This window comes from Hetaerina americana, unplaced genomic scaffold (genome assembly GCF_022747635.1).
Source record: "Hetaerina americana unplaced genomic scaffold, ioHetAmer1.1.p SCAF_28, whole genome shotgun sequence".
Lineage (NCBI taxonomy): Eukaryota > Metazoa > Arthropoda > Insecta > Odonata > Calopterygidae > Hetaerina > Hetaerina americana.
In genome coordinates this window covers 3982530-4000130 of record NW_027286852.1, presented here as the reverse complement: position 1 = coordinate 4000130, position 17601 = coordinate 3982530, and the positions used below count along the sequence as shown (strand labels likewise).

Genomic DNA, 17601 nt, shown 5'->3' with positions numbered 1-17601 from the left:
CAGCTCTAGGGGTCATCGGAACGCACAAGCCCTTCCACCCCGTCAAGGTTGTAGTCCGGGGAGGGAAGGGTTTTCGTATATAAAATAACTAATTTATTGGGGAATTAACCCTTGTTTTTAATTCTTCCCTCAGAATGCATACACATTGGCAATAGTTTTAATAGAGTTTTACTACATTCGTAGCAGCGTGTGTATGCTAGTCGATAGTATACGTGTCTGCATGCGTGTGAGTTATAAAGCTTTTCGCATGGATATCGCATTCGCCTCCTTGGTTGTAGATTGGCGTGAACTTGTTGGTTTTGTGTGTGGTTTAGTTCTATTTTACTAGTGGTGGCCTAACACACCCCGCCATATGCTCCAGTGGTGGCTTGCGGAGTATTATGCAGATGTCATATTGCATATTTATAAGTGTTATATGATCTTAGGTAAAAGAGTAGTAACTCAAATGTTGAGGTATCATCGCAGGGTTACGGCATCAATCTAAGAATTACCCTGATGGATGGAATTATCGATCAATGCCATATCTTTTTTTGCATCAAAGGGTTTGCACGGTGAAATTAATCGTCGCAATTCACAAAATTTCCTTTAAAAAACACACGTTTTTGGCACATACGAACTATCACTGCGTTTCATGATGGCTTTCCCGATTTCTTCATGGATCCGCTTCCGCTAGAGAGACAAACGGCAATTACACAGAGAGGCGCTGACTCATTCGGGCGGATCACGGCTCGTGCATCACGCTCACTCACTCCTGCCCTGCCTCAAATCACGGCCGATTGGTGTCATGGCCACGACCCTATTCGACATCTGAATAGAATCTCACGTTTCGACCGAATCATTCGGATAGGGTTGAAAAAATGATGAGAGCTCAGGCTTTATTTATCGTTTGCTTTCGTCATTTATTAAGCATACGAGTTTTTCAATAAATGATGGCGTTATTCAAGGCATAAAAATTGCATAAAAATTTGCGGTGACAATTTGTTCCTGACGTGTGTGCGTGAAGTGCTGAATTCAGTCGGTTAAGTGTACGCGTGGCCGCAGATCGTATTTCTAAGACGATGATAGAGTACACACCATTTTCACTGAAAATTTGCTGATGCGAAAGATCTACGCTAAACTCGTCCTCCCGAAGGTCTTGACGGACGACCAAGAGCAGGGTCGAATGCCTGCTGGCAAATACCTTCTACAACGACATCGCGACGATTCCCCAACCTCCTTATAGTCTCCGCGACTTGGCACCAGCAAGCTTTTATTCCTATTCCCGGTAAAAGTGAAATCTTCCCTCAAAGGACACCACCATGGGACCCTAAGTGTCGTCAAAGAAGCTTGCACGCGTTAAGGGTACTCTTATCCGGAACCAGCCCACCAGGAAGCTTTCGAGTAAGTCGAGGAAAAGCTGCTGGTAAAAGTGTGTCGACGCTGAAGGTATGCATTTTGAAAAATATTGAGGAAATGTAATTACTTCTGAAATATATCTATCTTTCCGAAACGTTTCCCCATACTTTTTACACAAACCATGAGTGTGCGGAAAATTAGGATGACCTTAAATGGATGGTATTATAATAATGACTAAATATTCACTTAATTCATTTTATTCACAACAGTGCCTTTAGCTGCTTTCAGCGTTGCCACCACTGCAATTATACTGCGGATGATTCTGAAATCCTAGACGTTAATTATTCTCTCAAGCTGCGGCGATTAGGTGTTTGATAAGATAAAGGTCGCTAACTTGCAAGAAAACAACGGCGCTATGCTTCAGGCATAATCTGCAAGACACCGCGAGGGTGTTTGGCAGGGAGTGTTTGGCCACCAGGCAATATATTGATCGGTAATTATTGGTAACCCGTATAAATTTACTTTCCGGGAGTGTGACTTGTTGTCGTATGTGTTTATACGTAGTCATGGCCTCGTACTGTGCGAGTGAAAAGGGAAAATGATTTCTTGTATCGATGGATGTGCACGGCAACCGATCTGTCTCATCTCACCGAGGTCCTGCCTACCGATGCTATACGGCGCTAAAATGATTCCCCCTTCGACTGTTGATAGGTCAATGAATAGTTTTGATCATTTCATATTAATTTTTCTTGTTATCTTCGGGCTTGAATTGGGTTCCTCCATGCAGCTAGTCAATGCTCCTGACGAACTTCCTCCACGTTAGAAGTCCGAGGATACAATGAACGATCCCCACTATTTTACTTGTCTTCAAATTTCTTATTTACAAATTTGCAATTTGGTTGCCATGGCCAAGTCCATTCGGGGGTTGATTCCTCGGGGAAGCGCGGAGGATGGGAGAAGGATCGATTCCGGGCGGAGGCGAGGATAAGTTGACCGGACAGAGGGTCAGGGATCGCGTGGGATTCATTCTCTTCTCCCGATGTCGCGGAGTGGTGAGGAGTGGAAGGGGTGGGCCGAGGGGGAGCGAATGGCGGGGGAGGGGGGCATCCCCCGAAGCGCTGGCCCCCCCTGCGGTCCGGAGGCGAGGGGCGAGAGGCTTTGGCTGTGACTCCGTTCTTGGAACCGAGGAGGGAAGTGGTGTGGGAAGGATGAATGCGGGATTGTTGGATCGCCGGGACTTTCCACGCGCCGGCTTCCCCCCCAGCGCCTTCCCACCCCATCGCCCACGTCCGCGAGACGACTCACCGTCGCCAAGGACCCTTCGGTTGGTGCGGGGAGGGGCTGGAGAGGGGACCGCCAACTTTCGCACCTGCCGCCCCTTCACATCGCGTCACTTTCAAAATATGCAGAGGAAACGAACGAATGGTTGGACAGATACTCATGGAGATGTCAGCTACATTAATCAACACCCGAGGTTGATACCATTGGTGAGAGGTTGAAGCTATGCGAGGTTTGTATAAAAAGTAACAGTGAAATTTTTTCCTGACGTGGGCGCGTGAAGTGCTGAATTCACACCGAGGGTTAGGTGTGCGCATGATCACAGATGGTATATTGGCATTGATAAGACAATGATACTGCACACACCATTATATCACTGACAATTTGGAGATGCGAAATAACTGCGCTTAACACATTCTCCCGAAGGTCTTTGGGCGGACGACCAAAAGCAGAATCGAACGTCTGCTCTCGAAGACGTGGACCAGCATCGCGACGATTCCCCAACCCCCGTAAAGTCACCACTTGGCACCAGCAGACTATTTTCTGTTCCCTATAAAAATGATATCCTCCCTCAAAGGATACTACCATGGGACCCTTAGTGCCATCAACGAAGCTTGCGTGCCCTTAAGGACCTTCCGGAATCCTCATACGAGGGAGCCTTCGAGTCGTGGAAAATCAAGTGACAAAAGTGTGTTGACGCTCAAGGCCCGTACTTTGAAGAATATTGAGGCATTGTAGCAATATCTCAAATGAATATATTTTTCAGGAAGTTTTCCCGATACTTTTCATGCATACCATGTATATCGATTAATGCAGCTGGGAAATCTCTTGGAATTGGAATCTAGTGATTGTTCAGGGGTGACGACAGGGATATTCAATGTTTCTCCAACATAGATTGGTCGCTTGGATCATGATTATAAAATTCGGGGAATAGGTGCAAGAACTAGCCGGCTCAAGGACTCCGTTTTCTCACGGACAATACGGGAAAACAACTTTAGGGCTTTAGATAGCAAAAATCCAAATTGTCGCCTACAGCGTATAGGGAATAATTAGTTCTACTCAAATTAATTGACTTTCTCTAATCTCGTGTATTTGAGCTCAAATCCCTTCCCGCATGACCGCAATAGAATGCCATTATTAAGAATGTAGTGCTTGGTAGAGTATTGCTTGCCCTGCTTTGTATATTGCCAAGTTTCTCCTTCCATCCCTCGTCTCTCTCTCTGTGGGTGGGCACGCCTCCACTGCCTCCATATTCCCTTCCCCTCCCTTATCACTCACCCTTCCCACATTGTGCTTACACTCCCTGCCACACACCTTTCTGGTGGATCGAGCGGCATTTATGTCGATGTCGAAGTCTATCACGCAAAAGAAAGCCCTTTTCCGCCGTGACGGGCGGAATACTGCCTCATGCGCAATATTTGACCCTGGCTCATGGCAATTTGGTGTTTCTTTATAGTGAGCGGAACTCTTATCACGTCGTGAGCACAGTGCGTATGCTGGACGAAGCAGGGCTCTCAAGTACATTGGAGCAGGCGGCCGCCAGTCGGGAGGGGTGGATGCCAGCGCCGTTCCTCCATTAAGGGGGCGCTTCAGCGGTGGAGAAGAGAATGCTCGCCTTTAAAGGAGAAACGTGCGCAAACATGGAAGCAATAATTGATACACACACACACACACACACTCGGGCGTAATGCGACATTCTGTGGGCGACACTGGAGAAGCAGAGTGGAGAGGAGTAGAAGCCTTCGAAACCGGATGCTGGAGGGCCCACAGTGCCATATTTTGAAGGTTGGATGCTGAAGATAAAAGTGGCCAATTGAGAAAAGCAGAAAAGGAAAAGGCCACAGAATATACTGAGTATAAGCGGAGAGGCAGGGTAGACAATGAGACTCATTATTCGGATATCAAGTAGAGGGGAATGGTCGGCACCTTCCTCCGTATTCTACAATTAAAGCAACTGCAATGATTGCACAGTTACAACATGGTCATTAGCCAACAATACGGTGACCTACCTAGATATGAGGGACATACAGGACTGTCTCTTTCTAGCGATCTCAAAATTAGAGTGCAGGGTGTCGGAGGTGAAGAAATAAATCTGAAAAAAATTAGCAATGAAGAATTTTGTGGGAAAATAAATTCTTTACCTTGACGCCGTTACACTTGGAAAGGGAGACATAACAGTTGGGGAACACGTAAAACACCTACGAGTCACACTATCATTGAAAACCAGAATGGACAAAGATGACGCTTAAGCGTTGAAACTAGTTGTACGTAAATAAAGAACAGTGGAAAGATACATTGTGTTCTTCATTTAATGAAGGCTAGGGACATCTACAGAGCCGAATGAACAAAGAAAAGGTGTCATCACATCAACTACGATGAAGTATTTGAATAAAAAGGGAAGAGGGTGTGCTCTTTCGCGTTGTTAGACCTCACTTTGAATTCGCGTCGAGTGCTTGGAACCCTTTGCAAGAAGAATACATAATTGCTATTGTGCATGAGTGGCTGGTGACCTAACACCCCCCGCCACACGCCCTTGCGGTAGCTTGCGGGGTATTCTGTAGATGTAGAGACAGAGACCCGATATTGCCATTGAAACAGGGGACAGAGAAAATATGCCTGTTTCAAGGAAAGTCATTGTGCAAAAAAATGTGCGCAAAGTTGAACGGAAAACTGACACGGAATACGTGGACTTATGATGGCAGAGTATCACGTCTAATGCAGAGGATAAGAGATGGTGGCTTTAGGATGCCTATGGTTTAAAGAAAGTTTTTAACGACCGAGATAAGTTTTTGGAAATTGCTTATCTTTTTGTGCGCTATGGCCGTGAATGCGCAGCAAGGTAAAACGATTCCTTGAACATCTACCCTCACGTCTCTTGCATTTCTCATTTTGCGTAAGGGGCTTACCCAACGATGCAAAATGTGGTGGCCATCTAAATCATTCCCATCTTATTTTGCGAAGACACCTTGGGCGATGAGGCTAATTTTACATTTTGTCTTCGTACCTTCGATCCCATTTTATGAAGTGAATGCGTGGCGTCTTGTGTTCCATCGGATGATACGACATGTTCACGAAGCGGGAGGCTTCCCTTCTGCACTCATCAATTTTAGGGACGGTTTTCACAGATTTGGACCCAAAAAGTCTGATTGACACCGTATGGTTCAGAAAGTGAGGTTCTACGTATGCCAAGCAGTGCAGGGAAAGCCCAGGAAGTGCCGAGGAAGTACGGGCATTAGTTGAGGGCAGGAAATGGAGAACTCATACGGTTGAAAATACTTTGGAAACAAGAATTTTGATATTTAGATACTCCGTAAGCCATTGCTAGGGTGTTTGGCAGGGGGTGAATAGACAGACTGATTTTTACCCGACAGTGACATTGTTATTCTGATCCCTTATCGTTGATGAAAAAACTGGCCTCTTAAATCTATCTGTTTGACACTTAATCTCTCTAATTTTATTGGCATGATCTCTCCTACCGTAGTACGATGGGGTAATAATTCATTTTAAACATCACTGTTATAAAGACATCTTTCCAATTAATGGAAGCGATTTAATCTGTAATTTAGCCTTCGCTCTGTGAGCGATTCCCATCCTAGCTGCTCTAATATTTTAGATAAACTACTTGGCCGACTGGCCGGAAGGCAAGAAATGCACTGGAGGATTGGTGGGGAATTTATAAAAGTTGGAGTGAGATGAGCAGTCAGTAAGATTGACACAGCCAACAGTTGGGTCATGTTGGTTGGTTGGTTGGTTGGTCTATGGCTGAGGATCATCACAAAACTGCATTCTCATCTCATCTCACTACTTCATTTTGATTCGTGTTCTCCGTTAAACCGAGGTTGAAAGAGTATTTCATAAACTCAACTTTTCGAGAATTGCTTTATAATGAAAGTGTCGTTATCATCTTCTAACGGCGGAGCCTTGACGTAGCAGCCATATGTCTCTCCCTCCGTCGCGGCTCTTTTTATACCCTTTATGCTGTGACTCTCCGAGTACTTCTAATGCCATCCGTAGACCTCTTTCTGCTATCTTTCTCCCAGTACTTTTCCTTCCATTATGTTTTTCTGAAAGTTGTTATGCCGCAGAACGTGTCCAACAAATTCAATTTTCCTTTCCTCTATATCTTCCATTAAATTTATTGCCTCTTTAATTTCTCTCGATACTTCTCTGTTGCTTTACTTATCCATCCGTCTTGTTCTTTTTATCCTTCTCCAAATCCACATTTCCATTTCCTCCTATCCGCGCCTTCTCTCTCTTTTCCCAATGTTCCGACTTTCACATCCGAATGACAATATACTCCAGATATGCTCCTTTTTGCCGTGGAGGTGCAGTTAGTTGGTGGTGTGCTCGCTCGGAGAACGGTAAATATTTTGCTCGCTCGTTGCAGTGCTACCAATTACGCGATGGATTCGATTTTAACCCCGAACATCTGCGCATCAGCGTGCCGTCGACAGATATTCTAGGGAACGATTTAATAGTAGATTGAAAAATGAAAAAGGAAATACCGTCCTGGGTATTTTGGTGGTCTTGAGAGCCGAGAGGAAACTTACTTTTTCAATAAATTTAGCGAACAATCTATGACATCCGCATGATTCCTATTCCTAACACTAAGAGTGAAAGATTTTCTTCCGAGAAAAATGGAACCGCACAATATATAGAACAATCAAATACGAATACGTGGATATTGTAACGTACATGGCTTCATTTAATGAAGAAGAACAACAATGTAATTACAAACGTCAGCAATACGTACGCGCAATCATTCGAGTGGAGCATGGCTTCTTCCGATCAGATTCACTCGCCATTGCGAGTCCTGCCCAGGAGAGAATCAGAGGCCTTGGATATCTGCCGCTGGAGGTGGATGCTCAAGATTTAATTGACAGATAGTGCGATGAGAATGAGATGGGATTCGGGAAAGCAGTGGAGGAAAATAAGGCATGGATCGCGGTGGGAAAAATGAAAGGTGGATGGATTGGACACACCTAGAGGTATGTTGTCTTTCTTGAGAATCCAGAGAAAGGGAAAATAAATATTTTTTCAAGGGGTAGGCCAGGAAATAAATACTCAGGGAAAGTCAAATGAAATATACCCAACTGAAAAGTTCCTTTACTATGTTCGTTAAACGTTTGCTAAATTTCCGACTGCCAAAAATTTTCAACGATCTCTTTTTGCTCCTGTGTCGGAATCCGTTTCGAAATGCGGCCCCTCCCATTCGGGGGAGGGGGCGCGTCCGGATGACGCATCCCGAGGAGGAAGTCAAAGAGCGGAGGGGAGCGCCGGGGGCCCTCCGGTGGCGGGCGTGGGCGAAGGGCGGCGGGGGCCGGGAAGGACGAAGAGGAAGGCTCTCACCGGGGGGAAGATTGAATTTCAAAGAGCCAAAGGTCGCCCATTAAGGCACTCACAATGGCAATAAAAATCAACGGCTAACGTTAAACGTATTCCTAAAACATTTCTGAGAATTCCCAATGAGTGAAGCGCTTTACATACTCAGGGTTACACTTACAAAGATCCTTGGTCACTCCCGCATCTTTCGATGAAGATGTATTTTCTTCGATTTCCAAGTTTTTCTTAAGTTAAACGCTAGTAGCCACCTTTGATTATAAACAGGCGACACAGTGATTACAGAGTAATAAGGAATTCGGTAACTAGCGGGCTACCATCTAGCGATTTGTATTGTGCACCTGCATGCCACCGCTAGGGTGTATGGCAAGGGGTGAATACACATCAGACTGATTTTTACCTGAATATGACCATAGCATAATTTAATTTTCGCTCCGTAAATGATTCCCGGCCTAGCTCCACTAATATTTTGGATACGCTACCCAGTTTGTCATAGCAACGTTTTACAAATCTAGCTCATCTACGCTGCCCGCGATCCAATCCGACAACCAATACAACTTCATGAGGATCCCATACACTTGCAGCATATTCTAAATCAGGCTTAACCAGAGAAAGATAAAATTTTCCTTTGACCTTCTGTACATACCATATATCGGAGAGATGTAAGGAATTGGGGCGATAAATCAAATTCAGATAATGTGCAACGCTGGCATTTTGAAATAAAAGAAAGCATGAACAAGAAGTAAGTTATATAGCAAATATTTAAACATCTCAGAACAAGTCAAATAATTTGAGTGAGGCATCAAACCTTTCATCGCGTACGCCCACCATAAGAACATGCGGACCATCCATAAAGAAGCTTGGTTTCACAGCGGAGGAAAAGGTTTCAGACTTTACTTTGTGGAAGTTACCCATCATGGAGGTAATGAAAGCACTTTGCTAAACTCGCTAATGACTTTTATTGATACGACTCGCGCCGCGATATCTTCAGCTCCGAAGATGTCCTCCTCGAAACACGGGTGGTAAAAGTCATTAGCGTGCTCACCAAAGTTTTTTTCACAAACATCTTGGAGCTAAGTTCCATTGGGCTGGTTGTGGGAAAATCTAGTGAAAAGGTAAGAGAGTGGTATTACTACGCTTCAGTTGAAATACATTTGGAATATGCGGTGATTTAGGTTTCATGGGAGAAAGCGTTAATTAAGGATTTGGATAAACTCCGAAGAATATCCATTGAATTTGTCAAACACTGTTACGAGAAGAGGGGAGGCTAAGCTGGAGGAATTAAGTACGGAACCCTTTGATTTACGAAGAGGCGAGATACGATTTAAGGCATTTCGAGAGGTACAGGACAGCTGAGATTTCTTCAAGCACCGGGATTGAAAAAGAGAGAGCGGAGGCACCGTCCCCAATAGAGCCGAGAACTCGCTCCATCCTCGCACGGCACACAGTCGCGGCAAAATCGAACCCAAAAGCACCAGGGCTTATTCATCAAGGAGCAAAATATAATTATGTAATCCAGCAAACCAATTATTGTTTGATGCGTTCAGGGATGTATTTTTATTTATTTAACGACGAGTTTTAAATGGGGTGAGATTGAGACTTCATATTCCCTTCTTCCACCTAACCCTTATAAATTACAATAAAAACAATCACACACATTCATGCCAAAGATGGAGGAAAACCCACCTAGGCTAGACTCGAACACGCGACCTCTGGATTAGCAGGCAAGAGCTTTTCCTCGCCACCACCGCCGGGATCGGCGTGTACGTATGTGTAAGAGTGTTCGTGTGTATGAGCAAATATATATTCAATTACACGTATGAATTAATATCTGTCGTTCCGTTCCTCGTACCATTAGAGATCAAAATAAATAGACATGACATATCACGTAAGAGATAATTAGAATTTGTAGTGTATATATTTTTCGATATTCTGCTTGCTATTTTCTTGTTTAGTAGACCCATATTTTTAACAGTTCTCACCATAATTCGAATATACGTATCCTGTTATTGAATATTGTTGCATGAGTAGTAGTTTACTTCGTATGATAACATTTTTCGAGTGCATGAACTAACTAATATTTGCATAAGGGTGACATGGTGGGGATAGTGCATGAATGGCCATGCACTGTGACCCCCCGCCACACGCCCACACGTGGCGGCGTGCGGGGTATTGTATAGATCTGCGTGGGGTTGCGGGGTGGGAGATAGATTCGTCTTTCTTTTGGGGCGAGAATTAGATATGGAGACCCTTCTTCCACCGAACCCCTAAGGTAAGGGGAGTGTGGTCAGGGACTGGTGCTCGTCTCGCTGTGATGTGGCCGCATCCCATAGTATTGCCTCAAAGATCACACGAGTGTTTGGTTTATGTGCCCACCGATTAATCAGGACATTCGTCGTTGGTCAACGAAGTGTTCCGCCTGCCAATTAAATGTGCCTTCTTGGCCGAGGAATATGGTTTTCCAATGCGTGGGCGAACGCTATGATGGCAACGCATTCTCTACACCTACATAGTACCCTGCAAGCTATAACAAAGTCGTGTGGTGGGGGGTGACAGGTCATCACCCGTAAAATAGAATAAAACCGCTGGCGGAACCCAAAAATTCATGCCAAAGTACAATCATTAAGACTTTTATAGCTTAAATGCATACAAATACAAATATTATAAATTAACATGTCAAACACATGCACCTACGAATACACCTTATGTCTACCCAACCTTCTACCGCTTTGTAAATTGAATGCCTTTAATATTTCTATATTGACATTGGTTTCTGACTATTATGATTCCTGATTGTTCGAGGAAAGAATGGGTAGTTTCTGCACTGGAATCTATCACCCTATAGATCTTTGTGGTCTGATCTACCTAAATAGTTTGGGTTCATACCAATTTATTTAGTGCGGCCATTGTTCAAATTGTTTGTTCTGAGTTTTTCTAAAAGTCTAAATTTTGTTTGTTCTCTTCGTACCTCTAGTTAATCTCAGTCTGATTCCTTTAAAATTACAGTGACACTCATCTTCTTATCGTTACAAATGTTCACGAATTAGGCGTTTTTTCAATGGACTTTATCTAATTATTTTTGCCAAACTTTCTCCCAAGGATCCCAAATACTTGCTTTGCATTCCAAATGAGGCCTCACAAGAGTGAAATATCACCTCTCTTTTACTTTCTCATTACATTTCCCCACCACCCGTTCAATGAATCCGAGTTTCTTTAGAGCGGATCCGCATATTGTCCTGATATGTGCTCCCCATGAAAGGCGTGGTGTTAGAACTACTCCAAAATATTTAACTTGATCTACCGGAGTTAGCAATGAACCCTCTATTTCGTAGTTTAAGTCTTGTTCGCTACTTCCCTTTTTCCAAAATTACAAAACTGCGCATTCGCTACTGTTAAGTAATAATCCCCAATCCTCGCACCAATCTGATATTGTGTATAAGTTTCTAGAGAGTAGGTCGCAATCTGATGGGCTCCATATTTCCCTGCATACCACCGTATCGTCAGCAAATAATCTGAGATGGCTTCTAACATTGGAGCTTAAGTCATTATTGTCTATTAAGAATACAAGCAGCCATACTACAGTTCCCTGGGGAACACCCGAAGTTACATCTATATCTGTATAGCACAATCCATCGAAGATTGATATTTATTTACGATTTGATCAGAAGTTTCTATTCCAATCATTATGAGTAAATCAATGCATGGACGGTAACGATAGGTATCAATGCTTACCACACTTCTATGTTAGGAGAGAGTTCGGAATTCGATGGGAAATCGTTGTAGCGTCGAATCTCCCTTTCGAGGACCGAATCCCAGCATCACCCAACGTTTTAGACAATAACCAGAGAGCCAGTTTGGTGTCATGTGGAGAGAAATTGATGCGTTGTAATACGTACATCGGAAGTGAGAAGCCGCGTGACCCTTCGCCGCCTTTTGAATCGAGAAGAGGTAAATGCCGACGATGGGCCTCTGCCTCCGCCTCCTCTTCCCTATCAGTCACACACACCAGTCCTGCCCACCCATTCCCAGCCGCCAAGATGCTAAGAGGAAAAAGGTGACCCCGCCATCGATCGAATCCCAAAGTGAGCGCGCGGGTTTCACGCAAAATAAACACTCTCACCTTCCCCGCAGTCGGCAGACGTGGTCAAAGCTGAGGGATGCAATGAGGCCCACTTACCTGTAGAGAAAAGAACGGATAAATTAATTGCAAATATTATGAAATACCTTCGAAACGACATTTTAAGTTGAAACTCAGTCATAACTTTCAAATCGCCCAAGAATCTAAAACCAGAGGATGGAAATATTGATTCAAGATCACCAGGGGATTGGATGTATTGGATTTGAGACCAGCAGGAGGAGGTCAAGAACGACTGTTATCTGCATCTACATAGTATAATGCAAGCCGCCGTAAGGGCGCGTGGCGGGGGGTGTTATGCCACCACCCGTAAAAAAGAATAAAACCGCATGCAAAACCCACAAATCCATGCCAGCCTATGAGTCATCTGATGGCAACGACCAGCCCTTACTTCCCTCAGGAGCATTCCTTCCCTTTCAATCAGGGATTATAAGGCAGGCGTTCGAAGGGAGACCAATTTGGATCGGAAACAGATGCGGAAGCTACCAATGTGTGTTCCACATCACGAATTAAGTCCATGAAAGAATTCCATCACGCCCACATAAGAAAACGTTTTATTCGACATCAAAGAAAGGTTATTGTATAATAATATCCGTTTGAAGAGCGGTACACCCCCGTGCAATATGTCAGGTATTTGATACTTCCATGAGGTTAAGAGTGGTAGCGGTAGTTATTGGATTAATTATAACTACATTCTAATGTGCATGTGTTTGCTAGTTCATAGTATTAGCATATTATGTGACAGTAAAATAGGTTTTCGCATGATTGTATACGCCTCTGTGGGGGTAGATTTGCAAGAATTTGTTGGTTTTGCATGTGGTTTTCTTCTGTTTTACGGGTGGTGATCTAACACTCCCCGCCACACGCCCCCGTGGCGGCTTGCGGGGTATTCTGTAGATGTAAATGTAGTCAGTCTGTGCCCATGTACACGGTTTATATAAAAAGTATCAGTAACAATTTTTTCCTGATGCGTGTGCGTGAAGTGCTGAATCCAGACCATCGGTTGTGTGCTTGATCGAAGATCATATTGGCATTGACATAAGATGACAGAACATACCATTATATCACTGAAAATTTGACCATGCAGAAAGATCTGCGCTAATTTCGTTCTCCTGAAGGTTTTTGGACGGACGACCAAGAGTAGGGTCGAGTGTGTCTGCTTGTGAAGACCTTATGAAGCGACATCGCGACGATTCCCCAATACCCTTATAGTTCCCAATTGGTAACAGCAAACTATTTCCTATTACGTGAAATCCTTACTCCAAGAACACCACCATGGGACCCTAAGAGCCGTCAAAGAAGGTTGCCCGCGTACCCTCAAGGGCCTTTTGCTTACCAAGTAACCTTTGAGTCGTGCAAAAGCCGCTCTGGCTAAGGAGTCTTTAAACTCAAGGGATGTACTTTGAAGAAATGTTGAAAGGCATTGTTGCCTTATCGGGAATAAATCTACTTTTCCCGATACTTTTCATAAAAACCATGGTAGAATTAGTTTACGGTGCATTGACCACTTTGGGTATGGCGCAAAACTTTCTTTAAAAAGTGGACTCTCTTACATTTAAACAATGATATAATTCATTGATGAGTCATCACGCTGCCAATTGCTGGCTGATTCGAGTGATTAGGCATCGCCGAAGTTTTAGATTGCAGAGGTCGTCCAGCCGATTGAGGTATGCACGCGGCCTCAAAACCCTTCCCCCTCTTCCTCTCATCCACACTGGATTATTCCCTCTCGATACGAAATTGGCAGCTTTTATTTCTGTATTCCGTCAATTCCGTTTAATTTCTCCTCAAATTTTGCCGTCACGTATTTATGACTATTCACGAACCTTTGTTCCGTCAATGTAACTCTGCAGATGGTTCTAACCTTCATTCCTCGCACTATTCCCGATGCTAGTGCGACCCACTGGTGTTGTGAATCATTCCCCGGTTCATATATCTCCTTCCAAGTTTAAAGATTTTACGGGGTACGAATTTTTCTTCCATCAATTAATTAATGCGAATTATCTCGCAGAGTCCATTATAGTCCCCAACACTGACACTGAGCGCTAATGCTCCGAGGTCCGGTCACACTCCGATTAAATTCTGACACATCTCGGTGGATGATCGCTCATCGGCGATAAAATCAATTGAATTTGAACACATTCAATGGTAAATCCGGAGGGGTTCCACGCCGAGCGCTCCCGCCTTACTCACCCCCCCCCCCGCTCCCCGAAGGCCTCCCCCCTCCGCTCCTCCCGAGACATCCATCCAATGAGCAAGAAGCCTATGGGGGAATTAGAATCGCGTGAGTGGATCCGGAAGATTTGCCGCCCAGGAACGGAGGAAAACCGGGAATGTAATTAGTCACTGAGTTCTTCCATTTCCATTACGAAAGAATCGAGCGAGCACGAAGCGAAGAAACTTTGATTTCAGCATTTCCCGTTTCATTGTCGCAACGAGCGTGAAGCAAAATGAAGAATTCCCAGCCGTGCATTCCTCTCTTGTGGACGATGATAGTCACGAAGAACGTGCTCAAATCACTGCGTGTTTTTTGCATGCATGCAGCTTAACCGGGGGGGCTCCTGTTCAAATCCTTAGAAATGCCTTTCTACATTGACATCAATGTATATATATATATATATATATATATATATATATATATATATATATATATATATATATATATATATATATATATATATATATATATATCTGTATGCCGAGCCGTAACGAGAGGCCATGAGCAACCACAGGGGGCAAAAGGGAAAGGAAATGTCCCCTCCCCCTCTCTATTTCTATCATGAGTCGACTTTTTGCTGCATAGTGCTTACTGCAGATTCGCGGGAGATTTGCACGCTCCTATCAAACCCGGCCTTCTCCGTAATACCACAGGCATCTCGTGCGCGAAATAGGAATGGCTGGCGCTCCGTATTCCTGAATTTTGTTTTATTTCGAAAATGAAAGATTCTCATGAAAGCCGTTTATTTCTCCAGTGATAACGATGCATTTAATTTTTAACAGACACGGGTCAAGGCGATGGATACTATGGGTAACCGCTGTTATACATTGCTAAGCTCCACTTACGCGACAGTAAATAAATACTGTTAACACCTGGATTTAAATAAACCACTCTTCAATGCGACCTCCTGTCTTCCCACATTCCGTGCAAAGCGTCCGTTGTTTCCCTAGCTCTCTATATGTCTCTGTCTCTGTCTATGGCTCTCTATATGTCTATATGTCCTCCGACTCAGTCTTCAACACTCCATGGGCCCTCCGCTGCTCAGCCATGCAAGATGCTGTTGCATCCACTTCGCCTGCCCGCTTCAAATTATCCCCGACATCCTCTCCTTTTCCTTTGCTGTGTCGAGAACGTGTTCTTTCGTTTCTGCCCATTTCATCTATCCAGTTATTCGCCACACTTACTTCCCTAAAGGCCTACGACCATCCTCTTGCCTCAAAGACCAAGTTTCCGCGCCGGATAAACTAACGCTACTACTCACTGATGTTATCCCTATTCTTTTATTTACATCCTAACTCATGCTCCCCGTTCATCAATCCTCTGTTTGTAAAGTCATTTAGTTAAGAAAACTTCTTTTTAAAACTCTCTTTAAAAACAAAAAATACACAAAAATCAATCAAAGAAATCTAAAAGAATATGAAAAAATAACAGTTAAGTAATTCCCTTTCAAAGAGCCGCAATTAGAAACGGTTTATGGCGCTGCATGTAAAACGCGGAAAACTTTTCCGAGTTAATAAAAGGCTCGAACTCATTCCCTCCTTACGAAATAACACTTTTCAGACTGTTTTTGAAAAAGCACTAAAATACTGCCGAATTCTAAACCAATTTTGCATTATTCGAAATAAGTATACTATGTCAATGTCATTTTTATATTCGATGCAAGAATGCCTTCTGATATATTTTTATATTTATTTTGAATGTATATGCCCCCTGTATTACGCCTTGATATACATCCTGTCATTGCCAACTCTGTGATCTTAATCTTCAACCTTGGTTGGCAGAATTCTTTAATACTTGTATAGCACTAATGTGATCCAGCACTAATTCCTGTTCTATAGGGTCTTTCTCATTCAGCAAATATCATCTCTTCACTGCTGCGTTCTTCTTCGCATCCGTGGACATGCAGGACCCCAATTGGCGCCCCCCCCCCCACAGGGGTGTCCCCCAGCGACGAAGTCGCCCCCTTCCGTTCCGGGGGGCAGTGGTCCCTCACAAAATGGCGCTGTTCCCGCCCCCTCCCCCCTTTCCGCCTCTTCGATGATTCGATTAATCGAACTCTCACGATCAACTTGCGAGACGGTCGAGAGGGGAGAGTTGAATCGAACCGCCCACCGCTCGAGGCCTATAATGACCCGATGGAAGAAGGTGATCTTCCCAGAAACCCATCTCCATGACCTGCCCTTCCCTGTCACTCGCTTGCACAGGTCATGAATCTGACCTCTCTCCTGCAGATCCCGAGGCGCGCCAATAAATGGGATAGTAAATGCAGGGTTGACAATAGCGAAAATCCCAATGGCCACCCACAGCGTCAAGGGAATAATACGTTTTGCTCAAGTGCATGCACTTTTACTAATCTCGTGTATTTTATTCTTAAAACCCTTCCCGCATGACCGCATTAGAGTTATGGAAATTATGATGGAAAGATATGATATGAAAGATTATGGAAAGAGACCGAAAAACCAAACTTCATGGGAAACAACGACCACAGTTTCAAAATAAATATAAGAACGCTAAAAATTGAAAAACTACTCTTTTTTAAATAGAGCTATTGTCCCAAAGAAACTGCGGGAGATACCGCAACAGTAACTTTTAACGGAGTCATTCGCTAATGTGCACTTCAATGCAACAATTTCAGAGTGTAAAATCATTCGCCTTGACTGGGATTCGAACCCAGATCCCTCAATATCCGGTCGAGTGCTTTAGCCACTTAAGCTATGGTTCAATTTAGTTTTATTCGGTCTAGTATGTTACACTGCTAGTGTTTACATGTACACATTGTCAGCTTACAGATTATAGTTACAGAATATCTTTTTTCTTATTATGTTTACACACTTACATAGACATACATTCATATACATTGCATAAAATAATTGTGACCAAGAACAATACTGTGGAAGGAAATAATGATGGCAGGGTTCACAAAATATAGAAGGAAATATTTGGATTAGCAACGGAACATTAGATTTGGTTGGAATTATTGATAGCTTTGAAGCACAGTTATTCAGAAAACCAACTTTTTAACCACGGACGAAGTGTGTCCGGTACCGGGGGCAGCCACATCCGTTCCACCAATGCTTGCATGCCTTTAGCGGAATGTTTATTCGCGGTTCTCAACTGAATGAATTCCACGATTAGGGTGGTCATTATGAAGGATTTGAAGCTCGGAAAGAGCCGAAAGTTCAAGGTGATCAGATTCACGTCGGTGATGGCACCACCACCGAACACGTCCCAGGTTTTATAGATCTTTTTTAGAGCTTCCCATTCTCTGATTTTATCGTTGCATCCAAGGATGAGA

General features: G+C 43.8%; 2 protein-coding genes across 2 annotated transcripts in view; one reads left to right on the top strand and one right to left on the bottom strand.

Moving 5' to 3' along the window:
* mof (males absent on the first) overlaps positions 1-4197 on the top strand; it is a 134322-nt gene extending 130125 nt beyond the window's left edge. The window contains exon 7 of the mRNA XM_071586925.1: positions 4070-4197. Coding sequence (XP_071443026.1) covers positions 4070-4193 — 124 coding nt within the window. The 3' untranslated portion in view covers positions 4194-4197. The remainder of the gene's footprint in view (positions 1-4069) is intronic.
* Positions 1-17601, bottom strand: part of LOC139689835 (zinc transporter ZIP1-like) — a 169219-nt gene that overhangs the window by 105613 nt on the left and 46005 nt on the right. The gene's annotated exons all lie outside the window — the stretch shown is intronic.